This window comes from Diabrotica undecimpunctata, chromosome 8 (assembly GCF_040954645.1).
Source record: "Diabrotica undecimpunctata isolate CICGRU chromosome 8, icDiaUnde3, whole genome shotgun sequence".
In the NCBI taxonomy this organism is placed as follows: domain Eukaryota; kingdom Metazoa; phylum Arthropoda; class Insecta; order Coleoptera; family Chrysomelidae; genus Diabrotica; species Diabrotica undecimpunctata.
Genome location: NC_092810.1, coordinates 27043702 through 27065936, shown reverse-complemented (window position 1 = coordinate 27065936; position 22235 = coordinate 27043702). Strand labels below are relative to the sequence as shown.

Here is a 22235-nt window from a genome sequence, read left to right as displayed (position 1 = left end):
AGAAGAAACCTACAGAAAGGGGACTGGCTAAACAGGAAAAATTGGAGAAAACGGTTGAGTGAAGGAATACAGTGAAAAGTGAAAACTGTGGATATATATATATATATATATATATATATATATATATATATATATATATATATATATATATATATATATATATATATATATATATATATATATATATATATATATCGTCGATACAAGAGTTAAATGAAGAAGATTTTGATCGTCATTTCGAATTTTGTGAATAAATGACACAATGCATCATTAATAAAATCCACAATTGTTAAGCAATATTTGCTTTTCCGATGAATGCTCATTTTCATTAAATGCCTTGGTGAACAGACATAATGGCCGATACTGGGCTGAGAGCATAATATACATAATATATTGTGCGTGAATTTCACACACAGCATCATTTTCGTTTTTACGAAATAGATACGAATCTCGGCGAAATTTTAAACATAAATGCGATAAATGCGAAATATGGAGTTTTCTTTATTTCCGCGAAATATCTGCAGGTGCTCAACTCACCCCCAAATAAGTAGGTAATTACGAAGGTATGGAAATTTTACGGAAAGTTTTCTATTGTAATTTTTGAAAGGATTGTTTATTGTTCTAACACATGTTGAAACAGAAGGATCTTTTATTATTCATCATTAAGTAGATAAAGATAAGATAAGGAATTGATATTTTTCAATGTAAATTCTTTGAGAAATATAAATAAGCCGACTGTTATCTGCACTTCGGTCTTTTGTATTAGTAAAAATCTAAGTAGTGATAAAAGTCGGCTAATTCTTATTTTCTAAACATATAAATTAGTCAACCAGGACAATCAGTGCTCATTCCGTCCATTTTTACTGAGTGAGAACATAGTCTATCAAAAAAGTTTTAATAGTAAAATAAAGTTACTTAAATTATCCCCTAAAATGGGACGCCCTAAAACAATTTTGAGCGATCGGCTCAAAGAATTTGCAACAGATACTGTGATGTGTAAGTATTGCAATACTCGTTTGTACGGTGATAAAAAGGACACACTGCAGAAACATGTGAAGTCGACTAACCAGATTAACAAGAAAAAATCTATTGCATCTACTTTAGGATTTAAGCGACAAATGTCAGTTGCTAGTGGCTTTGAGGGACAGAAACGAGCAAAAGAAGAAAATGATACTTTTGTGGAAGATACAGTTAGTATGTGTTTGAAAGCCAACATTCCACTTCATAAATTGGATCATCCAGCTGTGCGTGAATATATTGCTAAATATGTGCCGGGGTCGGGTGCTCTTCTATGTGCAGACAGTTTAAGGAGAAAGGTAGTGCCACGGTGTGGGCTGTCTAAAAAAGCCAATACAAAGCAACACCTGAAAGACAAGCTCATTGTAATAGTAGCAGACGAAACCTCGGATGGACAAGGAAGATATGTTTTTGCTATTCTTTTCACAACTATAGATTCTGTACTACATCAAGAATGTTATTTAGCCAGTGTTAACTTTCTTGATACTGCAAATGCATCAACGTGTTCATAGGCAATTATAGATACATTAAAAGACTTTGAAATTGATTATTCACAAGTTAGAGGCCTGGTATCAGATTCAGCAAGATACATGTCTACTTGCTTTAACCTAGTAAAAATTCTAATAGGGCCACATATCTTACATTACCAGTGTTTGGCTCATAAAGTTAATCTTGGTGATGTTTTTGTAGGAGAGTTCAAGGAGTTAAACATGTTTACAGCAAAAGTCAAGTCAGTCTTTTGTCTTTCAAGAAAAATAAAGAACTCTTACTTGAATTATTTGAAAGAAAACGAGCCCAATCTCCCAGCAAAACTTTATCCAGCAAAACTTTATCCAGCACCAGTTGTAACTAGATGGAACTCTCGGTTCTCAGAAGTGTCGTATCTAAGTGAATATCTTAATCACATACTCAATTTTTTTAATGTGTGGGGGAATGAAATGAAATAAATGTATGAAATTTCTCAAAGACAATTACGCCGATGAAACTTTCAGATGTAAACTAGAAATTCAAATGATCTTCATCATCGACTTCTGTCCAAAATTAATGAAATTAATAGACGATTTTGAAGGAGCCAGTTATCCATTCGCGCATCTTTTATGGAACAAATTAGAGGACTTAAAATCGTCACTTGAACACCATCGCCAAGGTTATTTTGATGTAAAAACATCTCGATTGCTCACTGAAGACGAAGAAATTTACGCTACACTGAAGAAAATGCTTATGAAAGCAAACGACAAAGCCTTGTGAAGGATATTTTGCTTACTGTACAGTGCAGTTTTCCGTCATTTGCTAAAGCAACGTTACAGAGCATCTGGAGTCCAACGAACAGCGTAGACAGAACTATTCTTCAGCAAATATAATATTGTAGTGACAGATCGAAGAACAGCTCTTAAAGAGTCGAAAATTGAAATTACAACGATGCTAGCTTTTGATTAATGTTTTTTGTTGTTTTACTCGCAGTTAAAAATAAATGCTAAATAAATGCAAAATTTTGCTAAATAAATGCAAGATTTGGTTGTATTTCAACATGACAAACTTCCTCCACACTTTGCTCTACCTGTGCGACAATTTTTAAACGAAACTTTTCCCTTTCGTTGGATAGGTAGAAGAGGACAGATGATGGATTGGTCACCTAGGTCACCGGTTTTAACACCCCTAGACTTCTTTTTATGGGGGTATTTCAAAACAAAAATTTATGATACTCAAACAGAATCTCTGGATAATTTACTACAAAGAATAGAGGATGAATATCGAATGTCGACAATTAAAAGGATACGTAATAAGCAATGCCAGAGAAGAATTTTAAACTTTAGTACTATTGTATAAAGTTGATAAAAAAATAACTTTTTTTCAATCCAGTTTTCTTGATTTTGTATTTATTTTTCTCATAAACTAATCACTTTAAGCATCATGTGTCATAAATTTTTCAAATCAGTACAAAGAGGAGAATCCAATTATTAAATAAATAAACGTGGAAGTAATTTAAAAAAAAATTAAGGGATGGTATGGGGGAGGAGGGAGTGCCTTTTCCAGCAAGCCTAAATATGACATAATGTCTCCCCTTTCAAATAGTAATTTACTTGTTTTTGCACTTTTCCTAAAAAAATAGAAGTTCGAAAGTTATTTAAGGTGGATACTTTAATCTGAAAAGCAATGTATATTTAAAATATTTTTCATAATGCGATGCGGGAGCGGATGTCCCTGTCGCTTATATCACTCATTGATTATCATCAGCAATTGATATTGTTGTTATTCATTAAGTTAAATTGTATATAAGTAAACTTCATTTCCCTCGTATCTACATATTAAAAAATAAACAACGAAATATGAAATATTTTTCAATTACATACCTTTAGCTGCTCTGCTGAGCAAATGGAATCCAGCAGACATACTTCCAGCACTTTGTCCACCCAGTGTTATTTTATCAGGATCGCCTCCAAATTTATGGATATGATCATGCGTCCATTTAAGGGCCAGAAGTTGGTCCTTAAGTCCTAAATTACCGGGGATATTTTCATCAAGTGTTGTTAGAAATCCTGGAAGTAGACAAACAATGCAAATGGTTGTATACTATAAAAAAATTTTAAAAGTTGAACTACATTTTAAGTATTTATTGAAAAACATATTGATCGTAATGGTGTAGGATTCATAGTCGTAAGGAATCTTGGCAAAGGTGTTAGCAAACTGAATACTAGAAAAAAGATATTATACGTCAAATGAAATTAATCTTAAGTTGTTAGGTAATTAAAAATGTATTTTATTAACTAGGTATATTGTACATTTTACGGTAAATTCAGCTAAAAATTTGGTATGTTCTAAAATAATCTCTAATAGCTTTTTTGAAAGTTTATACGACGGAGCTGTATAAAAAGCAACTATAAGTCTTATTGTGTGATCATGTTTACGTAATTTAATACAAGTGTATAATTTGGGGGCTGTGGATTCATGATATTGAGGTATTTCTGTTCTATTGAATCTAATATTGATTTTGAATTTTCTAACGCCATTTTAATTTGTTTTTCATACTTTTCCGTGGAATCTTTGTTTATTGTTTCAATATTTTGATCATTTAAAAAATCTCTATTGTTTTGTTATTATATTCTATTTTATCTATAGCAATAGTAGTGTTACTTTTGTCTACTTTTGTCTGAATTTCTTATATAACTGAGTTGCCACCGTGCTTGGGAGAGCTCGGAAAACCTTCGGTCCCGGTGTAGCGTTAAATTTTTACCCCCTTATATTTTTACTCTAGAATAAAATTATAATTTTTCTGCTGTTAAATGTGATTTCCTTCAATTTACTAATTCTGGTTACTAATAAACAAATTCAACTTACACTACCGATCTATTTATGGAATGCTGCAATATTTTTTAATACCGCATTTGAAAGCTAAACACATTTTCATTACATGAGTATTTGTTAATTACCAGCTTAATTACATAACTCCTCATTTGTCTTCCTAATCCGAGATATGATAAACACTGTGATATGCAGGTCCCCTAGTAAAGTACTAAATTATTGGAGTTCCCCAGCAATTTGAACGCAAAAACAAATAAACAACGTGCATGTAAGTTAAATACTAATCATCGTTTTTCTTACAGTAGCGTATGTATTATACAAAGAGAATATAAATGAGGACAGGTGCGTAAATAATCATTAAATGGTAAGTCTCAGTGATAAGAAAGAAAGGTAAAGGTGCCGTAAAGCTCCAAAAATTGTTCTCTTATTTGGTCCTAATAAGTATCCTGTTCTAATCTAAGAAGTAGTAGAAAGTAAGCCACTTGAGCGCACTTTGACCTTTGACTCCTTGTCACAGCAGTGAAAACCACCTATTACTGGTCAATATTTCTGTATTGTCGAGACATAGGCGCTAAAAACTGAGCTTAAAATAAACTAGGCTGTCCAGATATGGGTTTATCGTCAAATTCTGAAAATACCTTGGACAGCTAGAATAACAAAAAAAGAAGTGCTACAACTAAGACATGTGTTAAGACACGCAAAATAATATACACTCGAATTAATTATAAAGACTAAAATAGAAGAAAAATGAGACATTGGAGTAAAAAAACTGTTCTGGATGAGAAACATCAAACAATGGACTGGGCTAGACTTCGAAGAACTTAGCGAGCAAAACAGCCAACAATTACCAATCAACATCCTCCGATCCTAGCTTTAAAATCTAGTCCAAGCTGTTGAGACAAAAATGAATTATTTTAAGCATTAAATAATAAATTTTTGAAACTAGCACAGCCTTATAATGGCAATGGCTGGAATAACCTTTAAGCACGTGCAACTCAAAACTGTTGGTTAGAATTTTTTTATGGCACTTTTAAGCTGGAAAAACAGTGTTTTTTTATTATTTTTATTGTATCAAATCAACACTTTAAAGGAAGATAAGTACAACTTTATGCAAGTAAGTAAAAAAGCTTTAATTTCAGCTATACTAGATTAAATTTGACCCAATAGTTTATAGTCTGCCAGCTTATGAGAGATTTTTAATAAAAATGGTATTAATCACATGTAAAACAATACTGCAATATGTAATAACAACTTTAGAAACTATACCGTCAATTCTTATCGGTAGAGGAAAAGGTACAAATACGGGCTATGCTACTAATATAGGTTATCGCAATTAATATGAAATACATACCACCATCTATACGTCAATAGCTTGCTTAGACACTCTTTAGTCTAAAATAATAACTAATAAAGCTTATAGTGACCTAGGTTCAGTGACCGTTGAAACAATCACATGTTATTGTTAACGCTGTTCAAAAAAATTTTCAGGTATGTTTTTATTTCAATTTTTTTCGGTGAAAACTAAGAATAGATTTAATATTTTATCACACATACATAGTAAGCGAAAGGCTGATATTTTCATAACATTTTCGACTTTTTCTTTTAATTTGTGTTGCATTTTAGTTATTAATATTTGAATATATGTTTGGTTATGTTGCAATATGGGCTAGCGTGGTGCTACAAATATGAGCTAGACAATATTTGTGTGGTCTTACAAATATGAGCTAGCCCATATTTGTATCAGTTTAGTCTACAGGGTTTTTTTCTTTTCAGAATGCCTAGAAAAAGTATTGTAAGTCCAAAACAACGAAAATCCTGGGATCCAGATAGCATGAAATCTGCTATTCAAGCTGTGAGAGATAAAACGGTGTGTACATTAAAAGTAGCTCAAACTTATAATATCCCGATATCGACAGTACAACGGTTAGCAACAATCACTGAACTGAGTCTAGATGAAGCAGTACTTAAGAAACTGGGAAGAGGAACTATTCTTGGCCCAGATTTAGAAAAATGTTTGGTGGACTACATCCTTCAAATGGAAGCGAAATTCTATGGTTTAACGCGGACTGATATCAAACGAATGGCATTTAATCTGGCTGAATCAAATGGATTAAATCATCCCTTAATGCAGTTAAAAAAAGCTTGTAGAGGTTGGCTAGATTTGTTCTTGGCGCGTCATAGAAATACATTGGATTTAAGGAGACCAACTGAAACGTCTTTTAGACAGGCAGCTAGCTTTAACAAAGAAAATGTTCAAATATTTTTTGATCATCTGAAAAAAGCATATGATAAATACAATTTTTCCAGTAATCAAATTCCAATTAATAAAATTGCAGCAATAGTGAAGCGCAAAGAAAAGAGACAAATCGCATCGCTGACTTCGCCTGAGAGAGGATCATTGATCATTTTAATTGCATGTATGAGTGCTGGAGGGAATTTTATCCCAGCCATGGTAATCTTCCCAAGAAAGAATATGAATATGCAACTCATGAAAGGTACTCCTCCTCGATCGATATCAGCCGTTCATCCTAGTGGTTGGGTGCAGTCTAATTTATTTACACAGTGGTTTAAACGCTTCATAGATACCGTTAAACCCTCTAAAGAGTTTCCTGTACTTCTTATATTGGATGGACATTACAGCCATACTCGCAATTTAGATGTGATCAATCTGGCAAGGGAGAATAACATAGTTATAATTTCATTACCTCCACATTCAACACACAAACTGCAACCGTTAGACAAAACTTTCATGGGAACGCTCAAGGCATACTATAGCGAAGAAATCAGGCAATGGTTCGTAATAACTGCGCCCTCTCTCAGTACGATATTTACGATATTGTAGAACTTTTTGGCAAAGCATACCTTAAAAGCCAAACTGGAGAAAGTGCTGTAAATGGATTCCGCGCCACTGGAATTTATCCATTGAATAAGACTGTGTTCTCAGATGCAGATTTTATTGCAGCAGAAATTGAGAGTAACAACCACAGCCGTGTAGAACCGCAAGCTATTGAACCTGCTATCATACCACAAACAACAGAAGCAAGCAACATCAGTGAACCAGTTCCTTCTGGTTTGCAGAAGTTTGTAAGTCCATTTGAAATATCGCCAGTGCCGTCGATCAGGAAAAAATCTACAAATTGTGGTAGAAAATCATCGAAATTAACGGTAATAACTTCTTCAACTTATAAGGAAGCATTAGACCAGCAAAACAGCAAAAAGTACAAGCAGTAAAACGACACATTATGGCTGAGTCACTAAGAAAAAAATTAAAAACAAGTCAGAGAGGCGGCATAAAAAGGAAATCGAAAGTTCTTCTGACAACGATAGTAAGCAGGAATTTCAACCAGCTGATTAAGATATGGATTTGGAAGAGATTCCTGGTGTAACGGATCCGGAAAATACGTATGTAAATTGTATTTTCTGTGACGGAAAATTTTGTGAGGATTATCGAGGTGAAAATGGAATCAGTGCCTTATGTGCAACTTGTGGGCACATATAGATTGTTTTGGTGCAGAAAGAGACGAATATGTGTGTGAATATTGTACATAAAAAATTATAAAATAAAAATAAAAATATTTTTACTAGTAGCCCATATTTATATCACCTTTCCGTTTCTTACTTAAATGACACCGTGAGTGTTTTTATGATATTACAGAAAAAAATATTTTCCTAGGCAGAAAAACGGACTAGCACAAAAGAACAAAACAATTCTACATGCCAATTATGTAATTTGAACTTTTTCGATCAAAAAATAGTCAAGATATCAGCAATAAACAAAATGGTAGCCCATATTTGTACCTTCTCCTTCTCCTCTACAGGTGAGTCACAGGCCAGATAAGCTTACGTGGGGGGGGGGGGTGGACATTTTGGCGAAAGAACTTTGTACGGTATTTATAACTTAGGTTATATTTTTAATAGGCATTTTTAATAAATCATCCCAAATTTTGGCATATGCAGATGATGTTGATCTAGTTGCCCCCACAACACGCAAGCTAGAAGAAATGTATACCACCTTGTCAAACGCCTCGAAAAATATGGGCCTGCAAGTAAATGAAAATAAAACAAAGATAATGGCATCAACACCCAACAATAGAGCCAGAAACATCGGCCACCAATTCACGGTTGATAATTCTACCTTTGAAGTGGTGGACAAATTCACATACTTAGGCTCCTTGATCACCAAGGAGAACGTCATGACGGAAGAAATCAAGCGAAGAATAATCCTAGCAAACAAATGCTATTTTGGACTGAGTAGACATATGAGAAGCAGAAACTTAAGCCAAAAAACAAAAATAACTATATACAAAACCCTTATACAACCAGTGTTGACATATGGGTCGGAGACATGGATCATTTCCAAGGCAGATGAAAATCTCCTGCTTATATTTGAACGAAGGATCCTGAAAAGAATATTTGGTGGCATCTGTGAAAATGGTGTTTGGAGAAGGAGGTACAACTACGAGATATATCACAGATATAAACATATATTTGGTGGTAAAGACGTAGTATCGTTTATAAAAATAGGAAGACTAAGATGGGCAGGACATCTGGCAAGATCACAGCAGAACAACCCTCCTAGACGAATCCTTATGTCACAACCTGTGGGAAGTAGAAGTAGGGGTAGACCAAAACTCAGATGGAGGGATGGTGTAGATGAGGATGATAGACAAATAGGCGCAGCAAACTGGCAACAGTTGGCAATAGATAGAACTGACTGGCGTAATAGACTTGGGAAGGTCGAGGCTCTTTTATAGGGATGTAGCACCAATGATGATGATGATGATGATGTCCCACCAATGGTCATTTCCTTAAATCGTGGGAGAAACTAAAAAAGCACCTAAATATATGGTACTTTCTCCGAATCAGAGAGTAAAATTTTAACAGAGAGGCTATGTAAGTGGTCGTTAAAACTAAAACACATGGCTTTCAAAAAAAATTAAATATTAATACTTACCAAATGACCCCAGTCGATAGTTTATTGTTACGATAATGATATCAAAATCAACCAAAGACTTTGGATTAAATAATGATATTTCACCACTTCCACGGACGAATGCTCCTCCAGGAATAAAAAAGAATACTGGTAATGATGCACCGGAACTGGGTTTCTATAACACAAATATTTAACTAAAAGATGCGTATAGGAAAATAGTATCAAACATATTTTATGAGACATGTTATCTATATCTAACCAGATCTTTTTTCTTATGTAGTGGTCTCAAGTAAAATGTGTTATCTATGCAGGATTTCCCAGATCTAAAAGCATTTGGTTGTTTTCCTTCCTGGCTTTCTTATTCGCAGCTTTTGGATAGATTTACGCGGCTACAAGATTACGGAGCCATAACATTCCTCTCCTTTCAAGGCTACACTTTCCTAAAATCTTTACACGTTATTGCAGGTTTAATATCTTTATTTCATTATTTTGTTTGTTTTGAAAGTTGCAAGACATCATTCGTGACTCTGTTTACGTTTACGTAAGATATTCTCAGGAGTCTACTGTAATAGCAAATCTGAAAACATACATTTTTTATCCTCGCTTTATTTAGAGTAGCTATCTTTTTCTTTGTCTGGCATTTTATTTTTAAGTTTATTTTTACTTATTTGTAGTATAGTGTCTTTTTTTTATTTATTTACGCTGCAACCACAAGGGTTATTAGCGACCTAAAAAATATAATACAGGTAAAGTTAGAAAAAATTACAATAATTGATACAGTCCTGAGTCTTTAAGATAACTTATTGTGTTTTTTAATGTTCATGTTTTTTTCTAAGGCTTCCTTTATATTATTTGTAAAGGTGTGCTTCCCTCTTGATGCTTCATATGTTTTGCACCGAGTTAGTCCGCGCAAAGAGGCGTTTATGTGTCAAATCACTGTGCCCCAGCCCCAAACGCGCTATTCTCACTTGGTCGTGTCTATTCGCTGTGGGTTGGAGCCACGGTTTCACTAATTGTTCGATTTCCTTGAGTTTACCTTGCTTTACGTACTCAATACTGTATATTTTATTTCTGACTTGAAGTCACCAGAAGAAACCTCATTAATAAGAATTTAGTCCTGGCTAAAGGATGCTAAGCGGGCTAGTTCATCTGCTTCTTCATTTCCTGTATACCTGAATGTGATGGAACAAACATGAAGTCAACAGTGATCTTATTATTCTTTAGAGGAATTATTTACCGATAAGTCGGAATCTTCTTCCGACAATGAAGTTTTCACTGCAGAGAGTAAACCTATGTGTTTGCCAAGTTTTCGTATTAATTTGGTGCTTTTGGTTTTCATTCTTTTGTCGATGTAGTATGGATGTAATTCAGTTAGAAACTTTATAAGTGCATGGGAGTCTTCTGAGTACAATTTTGTTACGCTGATTATGTCTTTTGCTTCTTGTATATTTTCGAATAGATCCACTACTTGATAGAAACTTAGCAATTGCTTTTCCTTTTCTACATATTCTCTAACTGGTTCTAGTAATGTTTAGAGATTTGGTATTTTATTTCTTAAGTTTTTGTCATCAGTTTTTGTTTTTTTCTTCAATTGAAGCTTAGGTTTTTCAAGGGTTCTTTTTCCGGTTGCTTTGTTCGAAGCTATCTGGGGTTCGTGAGAATTCATATGTGTATTTTTATTTGGTAAGTGTTGACTTGTTTCGGGTGAGGTTGATTTATGTTTTTGGGCATTAGAGGATGACGATGTAGGTTATGCGATTGGTCCTGAACTGAAGAAGTGGTCCATGTATAGATGTATTTTGTAGTGAGCATTGTTGGGTTTGATTTATTAATAAATTTGGAATTACTACGGTTTGTAATGTGTTTTGAGAAGACGTAATAAGTGTAAAGGGAGTCGTATTTGAGATTGTGGGATTATTTTGTAGATTATCTTGTTGAGTATGATTTATTGATGAATTTTGTCTCATTTCTGTTTGCATTGCACTATCATTGGACTATCAGTGAAACATTTAGACAATTAGCTGCCTGGTGTTCTGTTAATTTGCATTTGAAACAAGTTTCATTTTGGGCCATAAATATGCGGTATGATGTTTCTTCCAATTCGATGATAAAAAATTCAGGTAGTACAAAGTTGTCTGGAAAAGGTGAAATGAAAATTTGTCTTCGGAAGCTTAGAATATGACTGAAGGCAGGATTGGTTGCTCCTATCCGTAGGTAAATATTTCTGAGAGAGGATTTAAACCTAGTTTTATTAATTCGTCCATTCTTAAGTTAGTTATGCTTGGACATGCATTGGACAGAATTAAGCGGACTGATGGAGTTATTAATCTTCTCGCTTCTAGTATATTTCCATTTACTATTATCTTCTTTTTTTCTGCTATGAATTTATCTACTTGGTTTTTAGATGATAGATATATGCATATTCTACCGTTTGATATACTGGATGCGAAAATTATATTTTTTGGTTCTACATGCTTACTCAATCCTTCAAGATAGTTATTGATTATACAATTCTCTAGAATGTTAAATAGAATAGCTTGATCTCTGTTTGGGATTAATATACTACGTGGTTGACTAACTGCTTTTGCTGTGAGTATGATGCATTTTGTGGTAGCTGACTGGAAGATGACATCTTTTAAATGAATTTAAAATCCGACTAAAACCGGTGCTGGTTTACAGCTTTCGCTGTGATACCAGTTCATTTAAATTGGATAATATTTATAACTAATTGCAGTGATTTACTTAAATATCTAAATCCAAATAGATAAAAAAAGTATATTTATCTACTCACGATTCCAATATTCAGTATACAAATCACTTTTACTTAGTTTTTTACCTAATTACTTTTAAATTTATTTCTATAATTACTATTTAACTAGATACATGAGTGCTTAAAACACGTCTTTCTCGCTTGCTGGTCAAACATCGACCTACAGTGCCTTTAGTTTCTTCCATTCGATGTTTACATCCTGGCCGTTTCTGTTAGCTACTGTAGCTGTCAGTAGTTCTTCATTTATCATTTTAACTAAAAGGATAAATTGTTTTCCCTGTTTCTCAGTGCAGAGAGATCGATGTTGTCTATTTCGGCTCTTTTAGGATTGTTTAAGATTTAACCTGAATTCAACAACAACTGGGTTGTGATCAAAAGCTACGTCAGCACTTGGATTTACTTTAATAAAATTTTTGTATCTTCTTCCTCTCATGATACATTCTATTTAGTTTCATAAATATTTAGTTACTTGCGATTGTATTCTCTGTATCCTGAGGCAACTTCTTGGTATAGAATCTTCTTGGTGTAAGCTTGTATAATATTTTTGTTATAACCTTTTCTTTTTCTGGGACAAATTCATTCAATTTTTTTCTTCGTTTATTGCACTTGCCAAATCCATGTTCTCCTATTCATTCTTTGCATTTCTTTTTGCCTACTTTGGCATTGAAACCATCCATTATATACTCGGTTCGCTATTCCCAGTCCGAACTCTCTAGTGAATTTAATAATTATTTTTTTGCGAAGTTAGTTACTTTTTGACAGACTAAAAGTGGCTGGAAATTACTATACAACCAAGCATACGTACTCATAGCCAATATTAATAGTAAACAAACTAAATAGTAAATAAAATAGAACTTTGCGAATTACCGACAATCAATATTTATTTATCTGCACCATATAATAAATAGTTATGTTAAATTATAACAACTAAAACATATTTTTTAAATATATATTACATAAAATTTGATGGGTTTAGTATACACTTCCACTATTTAAAATAATTCTTCTTTTTTTTAAGGAAGAAGTCTGCAATAGTAGGATATTTGAGCTATGAATACTGAGAAGCAGGAATTGTTGTGTTGTAGGTTTCCGACAATGAATCTGTCAAAATATGCCCGAGCTAAGCGAATGGAGTTTAATAAGTATTTCATTTTTTTTAACATATGTAAATACTTGTTCAATACGATCGTCAAATTCTTCGACATTCGATATATGCTAGTTTTAAACAGTTATCAAATACCTAGTTTCTTTTACTTTTTTACTATTATAAGGAAATGTTTATTCAGTTCAATTGATAAATTTACAGGAACAGAAGGTCCATTATTTTTTATACGTTTCACAGCTACCGCTATTTCATACGCTATATATATATATATATATATATATATATATATATATATATATATATATATATATATATATATATATATATATATATATATATATATATATATATATATATATATATATATATATATATATATATATATATCCCTGAATTAATTTATAAAGTATGATGTAAACTTACCGCTGGTGTATATACATTCAAAACCAAGCAGTCTTCAACGGAGTCTGGGCTGAGTGATTGTGGACAAACTACTTTGTTTTCTGTTGCATTTAATATTCCTTCCCATGGAGTACGAGGTTTGGGGGGCTGAAAACCACAATAATTATATTTTAAATTATTATTTCCTATCAGAATAACTTCCGTATAAGGCACAAATAAAATTTTACGAGAGCAGTCACAGATTAGCATTTATTGCATTGCATGTCATATTACTAACGTTATTACAAGTAAGTAATTGATTCAAAATTTGTTTAGAAACTTTGGACGTGTACGAACTCATCGCTTCATAGGCACCCATAAAATTATTAGCCTCCGGAGTTATAGAAGATTATTCACCGGCAGTCTTTGGAGACCCATAAACTCATCATCGCAGATAGATTATCTTGTCACCAGTATGTTTGCCCGATGGCGCTGGTTTTTACACTACATGATACATGATAATCTAATAAATTTAGAAATCATTTTAAGCAAATTGCTTTAATTTAAAATTTAACTGATGTATTTATATCAGGTCATCGGGTGTCTCATGGTGAGTGGCATATTAGACGTATCTGCCAATATAAACGTATTTGGTATCTGAAAATTTAGCTGCATAGGTTTTTGATAGTAAACTTTTTAATGGAAGTAGTTGTGAACATGTGCTTGTTCCGGTTATATTGGAAATAGTTCTCAACTTCGTTATTTTATTTGCATTTGGATTTAAATTATTCTTTCAAATTATCAAAGCTTAGCGGTTTGCAAGCAATTAATGGTCTTTACTTGCAATAGGTGCAGGTATGCCAGTGATCAGTTTGCATATCTTTCCAGGACTATTTTAAAATCCCTGGTTTTATTGCGGTAATGAGTTTGTAGTATCTACGGGAGCAATTATGCTAATTGATGATGAGCTTACGTGTACCTAAAATTTTTGACTAAATAAATTATTAAGACAGCTTTTGTTGCCTTTTAATAACTATTGTTTTAACGTTTTTGTACGAGGGTTTAAAGAAAGATTGATAATTTACTAGACAGACTTAATACTAGTCTCCTTAGTCTAATAGTAATTTAATCCTTATTTTTCCAGACGAGAAGAATTTATACTGCTTAGTTAGCGTGTTGCTACTGTGGTATGGGTCATGCTTAAAGGTCTTTGAGATGTGGGTATACAGATGACAACTAATGATAAGCTGGGTCGACAGAGTTAAAAATAAGGATGTTTTTAGACAGGTTAACTAGTCAACACAAGTGATCAATATAATAAAGAGGCACAAGCTGAAATACTTCAGTAATATTATGAGACACCCTAAAAAATATTGACGTCTAATAAAAGATTTAAGGTAAAGATGGTTCTAGTAGATAAATAACATAAAGGAAAATCAAGTACATCGGAATTTAGAGCTGCTAGTTATTGAACTAGAAGAAGAAGAGAAACAGTAATATATTTTGTAGCCATTATTAAGATTACTATTCAAAATTATGGATTATAATGAACTAGTGGTTGAGATTAAGCAAAATAATCATTATTTTGCTGTCTTTATCATGTCATTTGCATATAGGTTTTTAACAATGTGAACAATTTTTTGTGGTTGAACTAAAAACAAAAGCACATTTCTTTAAAAAGATAAAACAAAAAATATACTCTTATTGAAAATAAAAAATAATTCCTAATAAAATAAGAAATAATTATTTATGCCCTACAGAAATAATTCAAACATTTGACGTTCTACGGCTGAACAGTATCCCAATCTGTCATAAAAACTTCTACAGACAGATGAAAGAGGTTCTGCTGTAACATAATTGGAGACTTCTCTTATTCGGTTTTTTAATTCATCCAAATTTTTGGGCTCTAGCCTCAGGATGATCGTAGATGATGCGTTTTAAATGTCTTTAAAACAAGAAGTTCATGGGTGTAAGATCTGGAGATCGCACAGGCCACTTAATATCGCCTGTTCCACTGATAACTCGATTCGGGAAAGTATTGTTTAAGTACTCCCTAATTATTCGAACGTTGTAAACTGAACAGCCGTCTTGTTGAAACCAAAAATTCTCCAGATTTACATCAGAAAGATTGAGAATAGCGGCAAGAACATGATTCTGTAACCAATCGAGGTATTATATTATATATATTATGCAAGTTGCTCTCAATAAAAAATGGATCTATTATGTGGTCTCCTAAAATGCCAGTTTTTGAAGACGTTGAGTTCGGTAAAAAACACTTCTCTGCTGGTTTTTCCGCTCCCAATACCTCGTAATGGAATGATTCTGTCTCCCTACTAACAAAACAGAAGATTCATCAGTGAATAAAATGTTTTTAATAAAATTTAATAACTCTCTAGCAATGATTCTACATGAATGTGTTGAATCTACCTCGATTGTTGCAAAAATTTGTGTATCCTGGTATTCTCTTTCCTCGAATTTTTCTGGTGAGACTTCTTTAGCGTGACATTATCTGCAATTTTTGAGGCAATGGTACCTCTTTAGATTTTTAACAATATTATGAATTGACTGTACGCAAGGAATTGGTCTCCCCTCAAAAAACACAGAATATAAATCTACACACTGTTGTCCAGAATTATCACCATAAAACCATTTTATTACTTTTTTAACGGACGTATAAACAGACATGTCGTTTACAAAAATAAATAAAAATCTACGCTGTTATTGCTTTAAACAACCACGGTATAATGACAAAGTATTGGCAACGGGTCAACGGAGGTTCGTGGAAAGTCGACGGCGCAGTGTTACCATTTAAATCTAAATTAAAACTGAACGGGATATACTAGGTATACTCAAATTTTATTTTTAAACATTATGTTTAGTATAGTTTATATCATAATTAAATTTACTATCAAATGATATTTATTTATATTTTATTATTAATTTAATATTTAGGCTGTCTTTGACTGGTCTGTTAAAAGTAAGCAACGTATGCTTGGCAACAATGCAGACGAAATATTCAGCACTTTGATAAAACTTTAGCAGCTGGCGTTGAGAAACAATAATTTATTGAATTTTATTTGGTATTTTGTTTAAAATATAAATAAATAAATAATAAAATTACTTTATTTAATTTTAAAATTAATATTTAAATTAAAAAAAAACAGAAAACATAGTATGAAACTTCGCAATAGTCTACTTACAGTACTCCATACTGTAACATTTTTTTTATTAAAAAAAAGTAATTCAAATTAATATATTTCGCACATTTCAAAGTAAGTTAAATTATATTTAAATTATATTATATGTAAATTTCTTCAAGTGGGTGTCAAGTATTATCAATTAAGATCTAAAATATATCAATTGAACATAGGTATATAAATAAAAAATACGTTTTAATACATTGTACATTATATTAAAAGGCTATTATCATATCGTCAATATCGAAAATTCCTTCATATTTTATTTATTATGACGTAATGTGAAATACAATATGCAATTGTATAACATCTTCCAAAAATAAACTCTGATGTATGATTTACTCAATATGGTAATTTGTAAATGGTAAATATTGGTCCATTATTAGAGAGAGCCGATAAGCAGACCATCCGAAAAGTTCCAGAACTTCAAACTTAAATTAAGTAAAAGGACAGTAACCAGTGCAGACTGTCCACAATCTTATATAGGTCAAATCATCTCAGAATTTAAAACAGAATTTATGAACATTTTATTTCAGTTCGTAATTATTTTAATGACTTCAATATACAGTGTGTTTCAAAAAGATACGTCATAAATTAAAAAACGCATTCCGGGGACAAAAATAAATTGATTGAATTCAACTTAAAACAAAAGTGTACACAAAAAACGTTACAACCCTTTGAAACTACAAAATAAAAATTGTTTTTTTGCATTGTGTCCTAAACTACTTGACGTTTTGTAATAAAAATGGACACGTTACTTTCTTGTTCTGAAAGCATTTTTCATACAAAAGAAACAACAAAATCTAAGCGCACAGAAAAATTTTAAGGAAGGTGTGCAACCCTAAATCCCCCCAAACTTTTGAGTACGTTCAAATCAAATGAATTTTGTGGCGGCATCACTAGTTTAACACATTATTTTTAAAACTTTTTTGCCTCTTACCACTTTTTCGAAAAACTAGTTTTTTCCTAGTTGGCCATAAAATTACAATTAGTTTCTACGGATACAATAATTACAAACAGTTTCATCAATAATAGTCAATAATTTGAAGCTCTCATTTTATTGTGTATTTTGATATTACAATGGCCTACACATTTCAGGAGATGGCAGATATGCATTTAAAGTTGGATCAGATTAAATTATGATTTCAAAAAACTATCGGGAATATCGTAAGTGAATGTCAAGGAAATAGTGCAGCAACCGCAAGGCGTTATGCAGTAAAATACCCCAATCGAAATACACCCGATAGACGATTATTTCTGACCATTGATCGTCGTTTACGGGAAACGGGTACATTCCAACCGCAAGTTGATGGCAATAGTGGTCGTACAATAATAACTGACGAAAACATTTGAGAAATTATTGAAGAAGTCCCTGGAACAAGTAGTACAAGGCTAATAGCTGCCCAACTAAAAGTTCCTCACGTAAGGGCTTGGAGGCGTTTGAAGGATCAGCTGCGTAAACCCTATCACTTAACGTTTCAAGAGTTATTGGTTGAAGATTATCCTAAAAGGATTGAATTTTGAGATTGGTTGTTAATGGAAAACACTCGAAATATTAATTTTATCAGAAATATTTTGTTTACCGACGAGACTAACTTCTAATCTAATAGACCCAGTATTTCTTCCCAACAATTTAAATGGTGATAATTGTTTGCAGTTCTTGGCAAACGATTTACAAGAGTATTTGGAAGAAGTGAATATTGCAATAAGGCAAAATATGAGGTTTCTACAAGATGGCGCTCCACCGCATTACAATAATGAAGTCCGGGAATACCTTTGCAGGTAGTATCCTGGTCGGTGGATTGAAAGGGGTCGTGACGCACCTATTTCTTGGCCACCCAGAAGTCCAGGTCTTAACCCCATGGACTTTTGCTTTTGGGGGTTTATGAAAGAGAAAGTGTATTCTGTAACAATAGAGAACGAACAACAATGGAGGGTTAGAATAATGGAAGCTGCAAATCAATTTCGTTAAAAAAAAAAATGATTTTTCAGCGCATTCGGTTTTCCTTATTAAAACGACACCGTATGTATATTGAAGAAAATGGGGGTCATTTTGAACATTTATTGTAATATCATATTTATAGAGGTTATAGACATTTTTTGTACACTTGTTAATTCATTTAAGCCATTTGTTTAGTTGCGCGTAATTTTTTAAAGGTTAATGAAAAGAGCCGTAACTTAAAAAAACTGTTTTTTGAAAAAAGTGATGAGGCAAAAAAATTTTTAAAATATTGTGTTAAACTAGTGATGCCACAAAATTTATTTGATTTGAACGTACTCAAAAGTTTGGGGGGATTTAGGCTGCACACCCCCTTCTTAGAAATTCTTTCAGAACAATAAAATAACGTGTCCATTTTTATTACAAAATGTCAAGTAGTTTAGGAGATAATGTAAAAAAACAAATTTTTTTTGGTAACTTCAAAGGGCTGTAACTTTTTTTGTGTACACTTTTGTACTAGGGTAAGTTAAATTCAATCAATTTATTTTTGTACCCGGAATTCGTGATTTAATTTATGACATACCTTTTTGAAACACCCTGTATATGTAGAATATCAAATATTGTATCTTATTATTGTATGTAAGTTTGTTTAACAATTTTATTTTCCTTTAAGCTCCTGACACTAGACTAAACAAAACCAACGTTACACGAATGAAGTCGTTATTAAAAAACTAAACTTATCTTGGGAAATTAAATTCTTAATTATTAAGTACCAATAATAAAAACAAAGAGGCAGTTGATACTTAGAGTTGAATACGAACACTTGCGTAGATAGTGTGTTTAAAATAATTTATAAATGCGTTTTAAGACGAAAAAAATGACGCGCACAGAGAGTATAATATAATTATTTCAAATGCATTTTCTTTTGTAAGAACGAGTAAATTTTGGTTACATTATTCCACAAATTGCTTCTACTTTTTTTCGTAATTTATTAATAAAAGCCTCTTTTAATTTCTCTAAATAAAAAAAAACAGTTAACATTTCAACCACTTATAACCTATTTCATCTCTTTTTGAAGCTTTCTTGAACCCTAATTCTATTACTGAAATCATTTTACCAAGAAATACTTTAATAGATATTTAATAGGGGCATTAATAAGCAGTCACTTTAAATGAGAAAGATTTTAAATATACTAAGGAAAAGTATCTCTTCCTACTGGTAAGACTGGTAAGTGGAAATATTGGTTCTAATGAGACATCATTGGTTTATATTTGCAATTATTGACAGATCTATGGATTATACGATGTTATTGACATCTTGATGGAGAATTTAAAAAAAAACAGCTCTTTTGCGCCTACTTATTCTGATTTCTATTGCTAGGTTTGTTAATCTGTACTTAATATCAATAATATTATTACTTACTCTAAATCTGTTCTTTCCTTCTGTGGATTCTCCATAGGGAACATCTTGAAAAGCATAGAAATCTTTTCCTTCGGTACTTTTAAGAATATGTCCACGGATTTTACCTAAATTATCCAATTCCACGATTAGGTCATCTTCCTCAAACTGTGATCCCGATATGGGGGATGAAATTACCTAGAAAAGAAGGTAAATAAGATATGATTTTTAAATAGAATAATTTTTTAAATATATATACAATTTTTTTACCATGTGGAGTTTGACTAGTCCCATATATTGCGCCACTTGGGGAATGGGGGATAATAATAACATGACTGGGCGTCTGATATTTACATTATAGGACTCACAACATCAACCCCGTTATCCTTCCGGATAACCTGAACCTTCCCTTATTTTTTATTCTGTCTTCATGATGGAAACGCAAACTCTTGGAATACGTACCCCAGGTGGAAATGACTCCACTCCTATTCATGCGATAAGTAGACCTTTGGACCCTGGAGAGTGAGTGGTTACTCATTTTCCGAAGCAAAATAACACGCACAGGAAAAAAAGGTCATGAATGGTCAAACAAATTACATGCAGCCACTATATTGTTACTTACCAAAGAGAAAGAAATAGTGTGGAAATAGTGATAAAGATTATGCAATATGAAGTAAATAACGCATTCCTTTATAAAGCAGATATTTTTGTAGTTAAATTTAGGTGCTTAAAAATGTGTCTATAAAAATAAAACAAAACTTACCCCTTTGTTTGAAAGGTACAGCAAAGAACAAAAAACGATTACTCTTAAATGCATGATTCTGTTCAATTTGGCAAATTCGCCATCAGCTCATTTCTTTTATACGAAATTTTAATTGTTGTCTAATCATAACCCTCTTCAAATTAAAGTAATCAACATTCTTTATTAAAATAATCAATAGACCACTTCATGGATTTAAATGTTTTAAAAATCAAAATATATTTAAAAACTACTCCATGTATGGTTGAATACTATATTGCACGATTTGACTTTTTTAAAATTATTTTTTTACAGATAAATATGTATATGTTACTGTGAAAGCCTGAAATCTAGGGAATGTCGAGATACACCAGTGAATGTCAACATCCATCAAGTTGCTTGGCGTATGTTCGAATAATTGGTTAAATGTAATATTTACTAACATTCACCGGTGAATGTCGACATTAATCATACATTTTTGGTGTATGTTAAATAATAAAACATATATTTTATATAAGTAAAAATAAAAAATTAGTTGAGTATGTTTTTTATTTGGGAAAATTGTTGTAATAAACATAAGAAGATTATTGTATTTAAAACAAAGAGCCCAAATATCGAATATTAACTACAATATTATCAAAATAATAGAGAAACATTAAACACAAAAAATATGGTCTGAAAGGGAGAGTGTTATGTTCATGGAGTTATACGAAGCTGAGGAAGCATTATGGAATGCACGGATAAAATCAGAAGGCTAGAAGTGTAGCTTTTTTTTTATTCCTTTTTTCTGAATTTGAAGCTCATGTATCAACATAAAAGCAACCACTAGAACATCTTCCATAATCATTTCCTCTAGATTTACAATGGTTATTTGACATCAAAGTCATTTAACCGTGGCAACCAACTTGATACAAGTACACTTGGTCCAAGTTGAAATCCGAGCATTATTGGATCGTGTCAACGAGAATTAGAACATGAGGAGAAGTTATGTGTCGACGAACAGATATGTCCCTTCAAGGGAAAATTATCGGTGGAACAATATATAAAAAGTAAGCCTAATCCATGGGGAATAAAACTGTTTCTACTGTGTGGAGAAAGTGGACTGATATATGATTTTATTTTGTATCAGGGAAAAAAGACCGAAATTGACCAAACGTTACAAAACAAATTTGGACATGGTGCTGCAGTTGTAATTCATCTTAGTAAAAGAATGGTGTAGTGAACCTGCGAGCCAACCCGGACAGAGAGATTTCCGTATTGAGGATCGTACTCTGTCCTTAACCAAGCGGAACCCATCGGTATTGTGTATTGAACATTGCCGTGGGGCTGCTCCGCCGAATATTTTATTTGTGAGTGCGTTCAGAGCTCGCGCTGAATTGAAGCGGAAGCAAGCATAAGTCTGCGTGTGATCGACTTCACCTATTTCATTTCTTTATTAGTAATAATTAGTTTTTTT

The 22235-nt window shown here is 32.5% G+C and overlaps 1 protein-coding gene across 1 annotated transcript in view; it reads right to left on the bottom strand.

Moving 5' to 3' along the window:
- LOC140447325 (para-nitrobenzyl esterase-like) overlaps window positions 1–20933 on the bottom strand; it is a 33009-nt gene extending 12076 nt beyond the window's left edge. Inside the window, exons 1-5 of the mRNA XM_072539923.1 lie at window positions 20804–20933; window positions 20065–20238; window positions 13549–13674; window positions 9272–9425; window positions 3369–3554 (exon numbers count right to left, since the gene is read on the bottom strand). Of these exons, the coding sequence (XP_072396024.1) occupies window positions 3369–3554; window positions 9272–9425; window positions 13549–13674; window positions 20065–20238; window positions 20804–20857 (694 nt within the window). The 5' untranslated portion in view covers window positions 20858–20933. The remainder of the gene's footprint in view (window positions 1–3368; window positions 3555–9271; window positions 9426–13548; window positions 13675–20064; window positions 20239–20803) is intronic.
- Between the last annotated feature and the right edge of the window lie 1302 nt (window positions 20934–22235).